Raw genomic sequence first — 13,655 nt, forward strand, 5'->3', positions numbered from 1 at the left:
TAAATATCAGCTGGCTTTTCATAGCCGAGCATTCAGAGGTCGAGACAGCAGGTGCGGTAGAGAGAGAGAAAGTCGAAAACAGCAGGTCCGGGACAAGGTAGCACGTCCGGTGAACAGGTCAGGGTTCCCTAGCCGCAGGCAGAACAGTTGAAACTAGAGCAGCAGCACGACCGGGTGGACTGCGGACAGCCAGGAGTCATCAGGCCAGGTAGTCCTGAGGCATGATCCTAGGGCTCAGGTCTTCCGAGAGGGAGAGAGAGAGAGAATTAGAGGGAGCATACTTAAATTCACACAGGACACCAGATAAGACAGGAGAATTACACCAGATATAACAGACTGACCCTAGCCAACCGGCACATAGACTAAGGCCAACCAGGCAGGATATAACGCCACTCACTTTGCCAAAGCACATTCCCCACACCACTAGAGGGATATCAACAGACCACCAATTTACTACCCTGAGACAAGGCTGAGTACAGACCACGAAGATCTCCTCCACCGCATGAGTCCAAGGGGAGCTGGTGCGGTCTCTCTCTCTCTCTCTCTCTCTCTCTCTCTCTCTCTCTCTCTCTCTCTGTCTATCTCTCTGTCTCGCTCTCCATCTCTCTTTCTCTCTGTCACTCTGTCTTTCTCTCTCTCTCTCTTCCTCTCTCTTCCTCTCTCCTACTTTCTCTCTGTCAGTCTGTTTGATTATACACTACTTGTATCTTAGTTTATATTTCAACTGTGTACAAATGGACAGGAAGGAAACAAGCTGATTGCCATCATTACCTTTTCCTCTTGCCTTCTATTTGCTTTTTCAAGAATGAGAAAAAAACTGTTTCTACAACACAACACACCAAAAGGTAGGAATACACTTTCTTGTAATTCATGAAATGGTTTCGGTTCAGGATTTCCAACGGTGTCAATATTAATAATCCAACATATTTCTTGTGAATCAGTTTTGCATCCTGTTAATTAATGTTTGTTTACTCTGCAGAAAATAGCCTACTCTGATTGATTAATTGAAAGGAGGGGATTAATTTCGGTTTTCAGCAGCCATAGCAAATCAGAATTGAAAAACAATTAAAAGTGTGTTTTTTTTCCAATGGGAGAGAAGTAGAGGATTCCTCCCACTATTGTGACCCATGGCTGAGTGTCAGACTCTCTCTCAGCCCAGTGTTTGTTATCTACTATGGGCCTCTTGGAGTCCCTCCCTTGGCCCTGATAAAGATGGGACTTCCTCTCTGAGTAGGGAAGAAGATCAAGGATGAACATAAATTCATGCTGGGCGCAAACCATAAACAGCAGGGAACATGATAGTGTATATGCCAACCATGCAGATCACTATGGGGGGGGTCTGCCTCCCCATAGCCCACACCTGCTGTTTATCACTTTATCACACATTCATCTTGTTCTATATATTGCCTTTAAAATTCATACAATATAGCCTAACGTCTCTGCTTACATCTCCACTGTGTGTTTTGGAGAACATGGCTCCATATTTCTAACCCGAGGATTCTCTTCGGGTGATTTCCAAAACATTGAACATGTTAATATTTAATCAGTCAGACAGCCAACTTCTCTATAGGGCATTTGGTGAATTGGAAATTACACACTGTCTTGGAATATCATATCTGATTAATATTTTAATATTCAAAATTACATACCTAGTCTAGTATTTTAATATCACATCTCATAAAATGGACTGTCTTACTTTCTCTCAGACCTTGCTGCTGATCGATTTCAGCACCTTCAGCGCTGGACAGCTTTCTATTGGCATGTACTTGCAACTTGTTTCATGTGAACAATTTTAAAAAATTGAAAAAATCCAGGAATTTGTAGCCTTTGGAAGTAGTAAATGTAGAAATATTCTGCTCTGTTGGAGAAGAAGCTATCCGGGTAAACGGATGAGTGGGGAACGACATGAAACAGGACCGGATTAGGCATCAGTAATCTCTTGACGACAGTGTGCATGCGCAAACATTGATGAGATTGACAGTTTTGGGGGGAGAAAAAAACGAATCTATGGCCCTAAACCTTGGACCCCAGTCAACATTTGCCCACGGTTAATACGTAACCAATGATGAGGAGGTGAACACAAAGAGAGGTGAGCAGACTTCCAAAATCATATTTTACGAACGTAAAGTTTGTGGTGCATCATGGTGGGTCGCGCGCGGTGTCACTGAAACTGGGTAGCTCACCCGGTTTCAGAGAGCCATCGGATTAAAACGGGTGGTTAACTGGTCGTTATTAACATTGTCATCGAGAATAGTGATGTTCTGGAATATATATACATCTATAGCCTAGTGTGAAATTGCGTTTAAAGAAACGATGTGATGACATCTCCAATGGTAAATTACAATTTAACAACAATATACACTATAGGCTTTCCTTTTTATCCTATAGATTTTTAAAAAACTGTTAAACATGGTCGAGTCTGTGGAACTAATTTGTAACCAATGTGGATAGTTGTTGCTGAGCTACACGTAGTGGTGACCCAGTTGGCGAGGTGTGACCGTACAGCGCATGTTCTTATTCTTGTCAATACATTACGCTATAGGGGACACAATCGTTCCAACTCCAACAACTGCATTCCTAATATCAAAAATATTATAGTTGCACTTGACTTGGTCACAGCTAGGGGGTCTAAGGGGTCGACCTTTGTCAGGGCTGCTCTTTTAGCTAAGATATATCACTTTCAATTCAGAGTGAAGGAAATCCTTTATTCTATTCCAGGAGTTAAAACCTAAATGAGCATACTGCACATGCTTAGCAATAGATAGGCTATTGTCATTCAACCTCTCAATTGTATGCATTCCCTAGTAGAATAGTGCCTTTTTGTCTACAGTCTGTATAGTCATGCATCATTTTTTCCTCATGTCGATCCCCGCTGAGTGCCTCTTTCCCAACAGTCACATGAATACAGATGGCCTGTCATGTTGTAATGTTTCTGTCATGTCAAAAGTTTCCATTGAATGTCTGAAATATCTTCCTCATTCGCTGTCACGTGAAAGCTATGCTCTCTGCTGTGCTCTCGTGCAAGATTAAACTTGTCAACTTGTCCCACATTTTATATATAATCTTATGAATCCTGGTTTTGGCTAACAAATATTAATCTAATTTTTTTCCATTTGTAGGCTATATTTCATATGTAGCCAGAGCCAGCTGTATTCTACCAACTACTTTTATTGCTGTTGAACTGTTAAAGAAAATTTAAATCTTTCTCTAGTTTTGGTGGATGAAAATGAAGTCTGCGAATGGCATGGTGAAAGGAATGAGTGCAGTCAGCTGGTTCATCTTCTGTCTTTCTGTTCCAAGTATAGACAGCAGTCAGAATACTGGGATGTGATGAAGTCTGATTGTGATTATAGAACTCCTGTAGAAAGATTTATTTTTAAAATTCCCTCTGATTTAGAAAGCCTGGCTGGTCTGTGACAGAGCCTGAAGAGGACTCCAAGAGCAGATGTTGTTCAGCTGACACCTGTTCTGGCACACTGCTCATCACGCCGAAGATAGATAGCTTCACAGCCAACACTTTCTCTGCAAGATAGACATCATCTGACATGATCAAGGCTTAAAATACGGATGCTGCGATGGTCCGTGGACGGATTAATAACAGCGAGACTGAGTTCGCTGCATGGACCAGGTGTAGGTGTAGTCCATGCTAACCATGGGCAGTGAGTCCCCACAGGCCATTGCCCGGCTGTTTGCCTGGGTCAACGGGATCTCCAAGTGTGAGCTGATTGAGCTGAAAGATCTCAGCCTAAATGATCGCATTGAGCTGGCACTGGAACCACCAGCCGCTCCGCCCCCAGCAGCACCCCTGACTCCCAGGCAGGTGAGAGATTCCCAGAGGTCCAGCCAGGTGGTCCAGCTGGTGGGGGACAGTGTGAGAGTTGAGGGGCCCTCGTTGTTCACAGGGCAGGGTGGGAAGGGACATGACTTCCAGCCTTGCAGCTACACCCAGATCACATGGTGCGACCTGTGTGGAGAATTAATCTGGGGCCTTTACAAACAGAGCCTAAGCTGTGCTAGTAAGTATCCAACCCTGTGTGTGTGTGTGTGTGTGTGTGTGTGTGTGTGTGTGTGTGTGTGTGTGTGTGTGTGTGTGTGTGTGTGTGTGTGTGTGTGTGTGTGTGTGTGTGTGTGTGTGTGTGTGCATGCGATCACTGTATGTGTGTTGGTTTGTGGGTATATACACTGAGTACACCAAACATTTGCACCCCCCCCCCCACCCCCCTTACCCTCAGACCAGCCTCAATTCATCGGTACATGGACTCTGCAAGGTGTCAAAAGTGTTCCACATCGATGCTGGCCCATGTTGACTCCAATTCTTCCCACAGTTGTGTCAAAGTTGGCTGGATGTCCTTCGGGTGGTGGACCATTCTTGATACACATGGAAAACGGTTGAGTGTGAAAAACCCAGCAGTGTTGCAGTTCTTGACACAAATCTGTGCGCCTGGCATCTACTACCATACCTGTTCAAAGGCACTTAAATCTTTTGTCTTGCCCATTCACCCTCTGAATGGCACACCTACGCAATCCATGTCTCAATGGTCTCAAGGCTTAAAAATACTTCTTTAACTGGTCTCCCCCTTCATCTACACTGATTTTAAGTTTATTTAACCAGTTACATCGGTAAGGGATCATAGCTTTCACCTTGATTCACCTGATTAGTCTATGTCATGGAAAGAAAAGGTATTCTTAATATTTGTCACATCCGTTACACATGTTTTCTGAAGCAATCTCTTTTTCCTATAGTGTGATAGAGCCTTAAAATAATATTTCTCCCATATACTGTGTACTCATCCCAATAGGATGTTTATTGATTGGGAATCAGAGCTGTCTTATTGCATCTTAATAAAGATAACTAATCAGACTAATCTTTAGATTAAGTCGATTATTTCTCAAATATGTGAACTACTCCATGAGACAAACAGCCTGCTTTTTGGATTTGTTTTCTCATCCAATCAGGTGAAAGCTTGTCCCAGAGCACGACCCTATCAGCAGGAAACCTGGTGTTTTTAGAGCATAGGGGGTAGCAGGAGCATGGGAACATTCTTGTCTTCTAAAATAACCTTTGGACTGCATGTTTTTCTGTGTTGTGTATTTTAAGTGAAGAATGAAACTGCAACGGCCATCAAAAATATATGGCCAATCCCAAGTGGGCCCCTAGACCCTATGCACTTGTGGAGACCAGAGAAGATGTCACATGTGGTATCTTAAGCTTTCTTAAGATGAATGCACTAACTTTAAGTCTCTCTGGATAAGAGTGTCTGCTAAATGACTCAAATGTAAATGTAAAAATTGTAATAGCTCCCCCTTGCCCTCTGATAGGCTAGGGGGAAGTTTCACAATGTTTCTTATAGAAATAAAGTCTTCTCAGATCTCCACAAGGGTGTATAGTCTAGTGATCCATTTGGAATATAGCTCACCAGCTTTGCTATTTTGTTGTCTTAGGTCTCTCTTTATGTAGTGTTGTCTCTCTTGTTGTGATGTGTGTTTTGTCCTATATTTATATTGCATTTATTTATTTTAATCCCAGACCCCCGTCCCCGCAGGAGACCTTTTGACTTTTGGTAGGCCGTCATTGTAAATAATAATTTGTTCTTAACTGACTTGCCTAGTTAAATATAGGTTACATTTTTAATTTAAAAAAATATTTAAAAAATAGCTTGTAATCCTAAAACCCGGAAATGAGTTACCTCTGGTTCGTTCAGCCATCCCTATGGGAATTGTTTTGGGGGAATGAATAGGGATTTGGAATAAACACAGAAATTAGGAGATCCTATGTTTTGTTATGAGATTATATCAGTCAGTTAACATGACCTTTAGGAATTATGAAGCCTTTATGTGTTTTTTATTTAAGTAATATTGCCCGAGAAGCTGGTGTTTGGAGGATATATTGGCACAGGTGTTGTTAGACCCGAGACAAAGACGAGGGCTGGCAAACCGTGCCAACATATCCTCCAAACATTGGCTTCAAGGCATTATCACTTTTATTCAACGGCTTACCAACATATTCAAATAATGATTAACATGTTTTCATGAACTTTATTTTTATGAATTTATTCATAGTATTTCATGTTTGCAAAATATATAGTCCCGACACAAATCTAAGTTTGCTACCCAAACCGGCTAGTCATTTGTTCTATTGGTTCGGTTCCCAGAGACTCGACTCAGTCGTTCAGCCTTTTTGTTCTGTATCTGTGGACGCAACCCAGATGTTTGTTCTACATGTTCCATTACCATACTGGCTGGTAACGTTTTTATCTCTTGCTTGCTAGCAAGCCAACTATGGCTAACTTAGTCACACCAAACAGTGCAGCCAGAATAACAAGAGTAGCTGCATTTGTTTAAGCAGTTTTCTAGTGACATTTATTTGGATACATCCATAACAATGAGCTAATGAGGCGCGATTTCACCTGGCATAGAAAATATGCTCTCTCTTCGTCACTGTTGTTCAGAGGAGATAGCCAACACAATCACTTCCAACTGAAGGTGGAAATATTGCAAACTAGCTGCACACCTTTTTTCAATGAACATTTCTTTGTAAATATCCATTAAAAAATGATGCCAGCTGATTCATGATTTCGACTGGCTGAGAAACGCTGCATGCTCTCTCATCCGGACTCCCGCCACGTTCATTACTATGGGAATGCTGGAGATGTAATTTGAATATTGAAACAATGTTGCAAATGTCAGAGAAACAGACAACAAGGTTTATACAAACCTTCGCTGTTGAAAACTACATGTTAGTCTAAAAGAAATGTGAGATTAATGTCTCGATGCTTAAAAAAATAAATATTATTTCACCTTTATTTATCCAGGTAGGCTAGTTGAGAACAAGTTCTCATTTGCAACTGCGACCTGGCCATTATAAATCAAAGCAGTGTGACACAGACAACAACAGAGTAGCACATGGAGTAAACAATAAACAAGCCAATAACAAACAAGTCAATGACACAGTAGAGAAAAGAAAGTCTATATACAGTGTGTGCAAACGGCATGAGGAGGTAGGTAATAAATAGGCCATAGGAGCAAATAATTACAATTTAGCAGATTAACACTGGAGTGATAAATGAGCAGATGATGATATGCAAGTAGAGATACTGGTGTGCAAAAGAGCAGAAAAGTAAATAAAATAAAACAGTATGGGGATGAGGTAGGTAGATTGGATGGGCTATTTAAAGATGGACTATGTACAGCTACAGTGATCGGTTAGCTGCTCAGATATAAATAAAAGTCTCCAACTTCAGCGATTTTTGCAATTCTTTCATTCACTGGCAGCAGAGAACTGGAAGGAAAGGCAGCCAAATGAGGTGTTGGCTTTGGGGATGATCAGTGAGATATACCTGCTGGAACGTGTGCTACGGGTGGGTGTTGTTATCGTGACCGGTGAACTGAGATAAGGCGGAGCTTTACCTAGCATAGACTTACAGATGACCTGGAGCCAGTGGGTCTGGCGACGAATATGTAGCGAGGGCCAGCCAACGAGAGCATACAGGTCGCAGTGGTGGGTGGTATAAGGTGATTTGGTAACAAAACGGATGGCGCTGTGATAGACTGCATCCAGTTTGCTGAGTAGAGTGTTGGAAGCTATTTTGAAGATGACATCGCCGAAGTAGAGGATCGGTAGGATAGTCAGTTTTACTAGTGTGACGACCCCCCCACTGCGTCTGCCGTATTCTCTCTTTGTTCTTGTTTCCTTATTAGGATGTCGGTGGGCGGGTTGGGAGGGTCGTCAGCTACATGGGAAACACCTGGGCCCGGTGTCCATAGAGACACATACCAGCTCTACTAGTAATAGTGTTACTACCAGCAGTACTACAGCTGCACCTATTGACAACACAAGTTGTTCTGCTTCCAGGAGCACATCCAATGCTAGCATTATAATTCTACATTTGTTGTTAGCCCAGCTAGCACAGACACTGACAGTTGTGAATCTGATGCAGCCGAAGAGCTACTGACACTTTACTCGCTAAAGCACCAAACAACAGACAGGGATGTTGGACCATCGAAGACGCGCAAATATGATGAGAACTACATTGATTTGGGGTTCACTTATTTTGGGAGTAGTGCCTTTCATCAGCCACAATGTGTTATATGTGCAAAAGTATCTCACATCTCGATTAAACCTTCACTCTTGCGCAAATATTTAGAAACAAAACATGGCAATTTTAAAAACAAGCCACAGGATTTTTTAAAACAAAAATTAAGACAACTTTCGTGTAGTAAGACATGTATAAGAGCAACAGATGCCATTAATGGTGAGCTACCGAGTGGCTAGGACAGGCAAGCCCCATACTATTGTGGAATTCTTCCTGCTGCTGCGGATATGGCTGGGACAATGCTGGGGGAAAAGGCCCAAAAAACTATACTGACAATATTTTCATCAAACAACACTGTTTCACGACGCATCAGTGACATGGCAGATGTTTTGAAACAATTACTGTTTCACATACAAGCCAGTGTATTTTATGCGTTACAGCTGGATGAGTCAACAGACGTGGTGGGCCTGGCACAGCTCCTGGTACATGTCCGTTACGTTTATGGGGGGTCAATTAAAACCTCTCTGGGATATGTGGGACACTAGCGTCCCACCTGGCCAAAAGCCAGTGATAATGCAGAGCGCCAAATTCAAATAAATTACTATAAAAATCAAACTTTCATGAAATTACACATGTAAGATACCAAATTAAAGCTCAACTTGTTGTGAATCCAGCCAACATGTCAGATTTCAAAAAGGCTTTTTGGCGAAAGCAAACAATGCTATTATCTGAGGATAGCACCTCCAGAAAGTAAATAATTTATACAATTGAAGACGGGATGATCTGTGTTCAATACAGGAAGAAAACAAACTGACGCTACCTTTCTGGTCACGTGCCTCTATGTAACAGTACACTTGAAGTAACCCTTGTTTTGAACATGGCTACTTCTTCATTACACAAAGGAAAAACCTCAACCCATTTCGAAAGACTGGTGACATCCAGTGGAAGTGGTAGGAACTGCAAGAAGGTCCCTTAGAAATCTGGATTCCCAATGAAAACCCATTGAAAAGAGAGTGACTTCAAAAAATGAATCTGAATGGTTTGTCCTCGAGGTTTTGCCTGCTACATACAGTGGGGCAAAAAAAGTATTTAGTCAGCCACCAATTGTGCAAGTTCTCCCACTTAAAAAGATGAGGGAGGCCTGTAATTTTCATCATCCGCTTTGGGAAAGTCGTATTCTTGATTGTAATGTTGGTAAGTTGATGTTGCTCTTATATCCAATAGTTCTTCCCGGCTGTATGTAATAAGATTTCTTGGGGTAACAATGTAAGAAATAATACATTTAAAAAAGAATGCATAGTTTCCTAAGAACTCGAAGCTCGAACCATCTCTGTCGGCGCCATGCTCTCTCACCACCTCCTACTGCATAGGAGTAGGAGGACTAAGTCTATCTATGACGGGAAACAGGTACAGTGTCAATTTCTCTTACTTTGGTATGTTGCTCATCAACTTGCTTGTCAACAGATTCCAATGCAGCCTCGCTCTCGCTGCTGCCGCTCGTTGCCATCGCTCTTGCAAGCTTGCATCTTTAACTACTCACGTCACTTGACTTGTGGTAGAAAGTTCAATTTTCGTCACAGAAATTAGCAGTTACTCCTTTCTTTTCTCTGTCTCATCATAGCGACTACCAATCTGACACCATGTTATGTTTGCTTCTTGTATAATGACAAACTGTGGGGTAGGTTTAACTACTTTTAATGAACATATACAGTTGATGTTGGAAGTTTACATACACTTAGGTTGGAGTCGTTAAAACTTGTTTTTCAACTAATTTCTTGTTAACAAGCTATAGTTTTGGCAAGTCGGTTAGGACATCTCCTTTGTGCATGACACAAGTAATTTTTACAACAATTGTTTACAGGCTAACAATGTGCTGGGTTCGTTGTCTGAGTCAGGCGCAGGACACAGGTTTGAGGAAAACCACAAAAGTCTTTACTCAAAATATTAATACAAAAAAACCCAGAATATCTCCAACAAGGAAACATCACGTATAGAGAGAACCCTCAACACACACGGTAACACAAAACGTAGACCAGAGGTTAAATAAGGAACATAATAAGGGAATAGAAATCAGGCGTGCATAATCAAGACAAAACAAAAGGAAAAAGGAAACATGGATCGGTGATGACTAGAAAGCAGGTAACTTCGACCACGGAACGCTGCCCGAACAAGGAGAGGAGACGACCTCAGCCAAAGTCGTGACACAGACAGATTATTTCACTTATAATTCACTGTATCACAATTCCAGTGCGTCAGAAGTTTACATACATTAAGTGCTTTTAAACAGCTTGAAAAATTCCCCAAAATTTGGTCATGGCTTTAGAAGCTTCTGATAGGATAATTGACATAATTTGAGTCAATTGGAGGTCTACCTGTGGATGCATTTCAACCTCAGAAAAAAAATTGTAGACCTCCACAAGTTTGGTTCATCCTTGGGAGCAATTTCCAAATGCCTGAAGGTACCACGTTCATCTGTACAAACAATAGTACGCAAGTATAAACACCACGGGACAACGCAGCCGTCATACCGCTCATGAAGGACACTCATTCTGTTTCCTACAGATGAATGTACTTTGGTGCGAAAAGTGCAAATCAATCCCAGAACCATAGCGAAGATGCTGGAGGAAACAGGTACAAATGTATCTATATCCACAGTAAAACGAGTCCTATATCGACATAACCTGAAAGGCCGCTGAGCAAGGAAGAAGGCACTGCTTAAAAACCACCAGAAAAAATCCAGACTATGGTTTGCAACTGCACATGAGGACAAAGATTGTACTTTTTGGAGAAATGTCCTCTTGCCTGATGAAACAAAAATAGAATTGTTTGACCATAATGACCATTGTTATGTTTGGAGGGAAAAGGGGGATGCTTGCAAGCCAAAGAACACCATCCCAACCGTGAAGCACTGGAGTGGCAGCATCATGTTGTGAGGGTGCTTTGTTATAGGAGGGACTGCGGTAGGAAAATTATGTGGATATATTGAAGCAACATCTCAAGACATCAGTCAGGAAGTACAAACCTGACTCAGTTACACCAGCTCTGTCAGGAGGAATGGGCCAAAATTCACCCAACTTATTATGGGAAGCTTGTGGAACGCTACCCGAAACATTTGACCAAAGTTAAACAATTTAAAGGCAATGCTACCAAATCCTAATTGACTGTAATTGATTGTATGACAGTTTGTGCTGAAACTGCTGTGGTGCACATTCCTGCAGTAAGCATGCCAATTGCACATTCCTGCAGTAAGCATGCCAATCTGGGGCATTGTGTTGTGTGACAAAACCGCTCGAGTGGTCATTTATTGTCCCCAGGAAAAGGTACACTTGTGTAATGATCATGCTGTTTAATCAGCTTCTTGATATGCCACACCTGTCATGTGGAGGGATTATATTGGAAAATGAGAAATACTCACTAAGAGGGATGTAAACACATTTGCGTACAACATTTGAGAGAAATAAGCTTTTTGTGTGTACGGGACATTTCTGGGATCTTTTATTTCAGCTCATGAAACATAGGGACAACACTTTAAATGTTGCATTCATATTTTTGTTCAGTGTATGAGTTCCTCAGGCACGTTATGTTCACACTGTATTGACATGCCCATTGACAATCCATCTAAGGGCTTATGTTCCTGTATCCTTTTTTCAGAAGCGAGACGGATCATACACTGGCTTCATCGGGGTCCTTTTTAAGCTGACTCGTCCCGTGTCACTCCCACCCCCTTGGAAGGCATCTTCACCACAGGAATCGGGGCAGCTGGATGGGGGAATGAAGTGCCGGACCTCTTTCTACCTCCCCAAAGATACAGCCAAACACCTGCACATAGGCTCCCGGACACAGGTACGAGAGGTCATAGAGGCCCTGCTCAACAAGTTCACTGTGGTGGACAACCCGGCCAAGTTCGCCCTGTTTGAGCGAAGTGAACGTCAAAACCAGAGTGAGTGTCCATAGGCAATATAACCTAAATGCACTGTCATGAACGTGCTCAAATAATTTCACTTAATATGATACCAAACACAATGTATGAACATGTCCTCTCTCTCTCGTTCTCTTATTTATTTATTTGCATGGGAAACATGTTTACATTGCCAAAATGTAAATAAACAATCAAAAATGAACAGTAAACATTAAACTCAAAAAGTATCAAAGGAATAGAGATTGTTCAAAGGTCATATTATGGTTATGTATCTCTCTTTGTTTTACTTTTCTAGTATACCTCCGTGAGCTGTCTGACGAGTGGCCGTTCCCCCTGCGTCTGTGTGCCGGACCTAGTGAGATAGTCCTCAGTCTGGGGAGGTCAATGTGAGTCCTCTTCAAAACCATAGAAATAAAATATATTTCTACGTCCAAAAAATACACAGAGGGCTCTCATATGCGCAATACTGAAAATTAAGTGTATTGTAAAGTGTTGACAGAGTAATTACTCTGCTACGCTCTGGGCAGGGACAGGGTGAAGGAGACAATGGCCAACATCACCACCCCAGGCTGATGTGATGTAATGGCATCATGGTGGAGAGGCATGCACACTTGACCAGCAGCCACCAGGAGCATGGTACACAATATGCCATATGTTCAAAGGTCTTTAGAGCTGTCCTTGATGTAGCAGATAGAGCACAGCACAACAACCTCTGCAGCTGTTGATGGCAACTACGGCCAAATGGGGTTAGATGGGGGGAGAGTCAGGAAGTCAGAGATCAATCATGAACATGTCCTTGAGACAGACTTTGGCCGTGTTCGAGAGGATCAACATTGTAATGTATCATGGGTAAATTGTGACTGACGGACTGATCTACAAATAATAATGAGTCGTTATTTGTAGATGAGTTAGTCGGCAGTCGCCTGACATAGTAGTGTAAGCTAGGAGAGAAGGTAGAGATATTTAGAGCAAACATGTGGGCTACTACTATGGGTGTTGTGAGGCCTAGATTGGGCACTACTGTGAATGACTGGAAGAAGTTGTCTGAGGAGTGAGGACCGACGATAACGTCATTGACTGGACACCCAGGAGATGTCCTGGTATGGACACGGCTTAACTGGAGAACTGGAGTTTTTCCACTGGGAAAATGTATTCTGCTGCTCAGATGTTGGGGGAGGTTGCAATAACTGAAGATTTAATTGTATTGAGCTGTTGTTACTCCAATAATTCCCCTTGTTAATTAAGGGATCATTGAATGCGTCTGACATGCCAATCTAATGTGGGCTTTCTCTAGATTTCTATCTTAGTTTAGGGAGGTGTGATGAAACTTGACAACCGTTTTAGACCAGGGCTGTGTTCAGTAGTGCATACTGTAGCAAAAATGTATTTCAATCAAAAACAAAATTCTGTGTTCTTACAGGGACAGTTTAGGTCTCTCCCTGTTTAAAAAAACATTTTCTTCCTACTGCACATGGCCCAGCTTTCTGGGAAGCCATTTGTCAATTACTCAGATAAATCCTATAACCTTTTAATTAGCCAGTGTCATGCATGTTTTATTATGGGAATTACATATCTAAGGAAAGAAATCTATTTTGCAGTGTTCATATTTCCAATAATAAAAAGATAACAAAATAAATATTCAATGACTTATCAGTGTTGTTACTTTGACTTAACGTTACATCACCCACTTTAGAGTAGACTAT

General features: G+C 41.8%; 1 protein-coding gene across 1 annotated transcript; it reads left to right on the plus strand.

Annotated features, from left to right (window-relative positions):
• Positions 1 to 1,949: 1,949 nt before the first annotated feature.
• On the plus strand, positions 1,950 to 13,579 carry LOC118399702 (ras association domain-containing protein 1-like). The gene is made up of 5 exons (XM_052474572.1): positions 1,950 to 2,089; positions 3,398 to 4,016; positions 4,233 to 4,381; positions 11,685 to 11,973; positions 12,248 to 13,579. The coding sequence occupies exons 2-5, from the start codon at positions 3,644 to 3,646 to the stop codon at positions 12,340 to 12,342; spliced, it is 906 nt and encodes a 301-aa protein (XP_052330532.1). The 5' UTR covers positions 1,950 to 2,089; positions 3,398 to 3,643; the 3' UTR covers positions 12,343 to 13,579.
• The last annotated feature ends 76 nt before the right edge of the window (positions 13,580 to 13,655 follow it).

This window comes from Oncorhynchus keta, chromosome 21 (genome assembly GCF_023373465.1).
Source record: "Oncorhynchus keta strain PuntledgeMale-10-30-2019 chromosome 21, Oket_V2, whole genome shotgun sequence".
Lineage (NCBI taxonomy): Eukaryota > Metazoa > Chordata > Actinopteri > Salmoniformes > Salmonidae > Oncorhynchus > Oncorhynchus keta.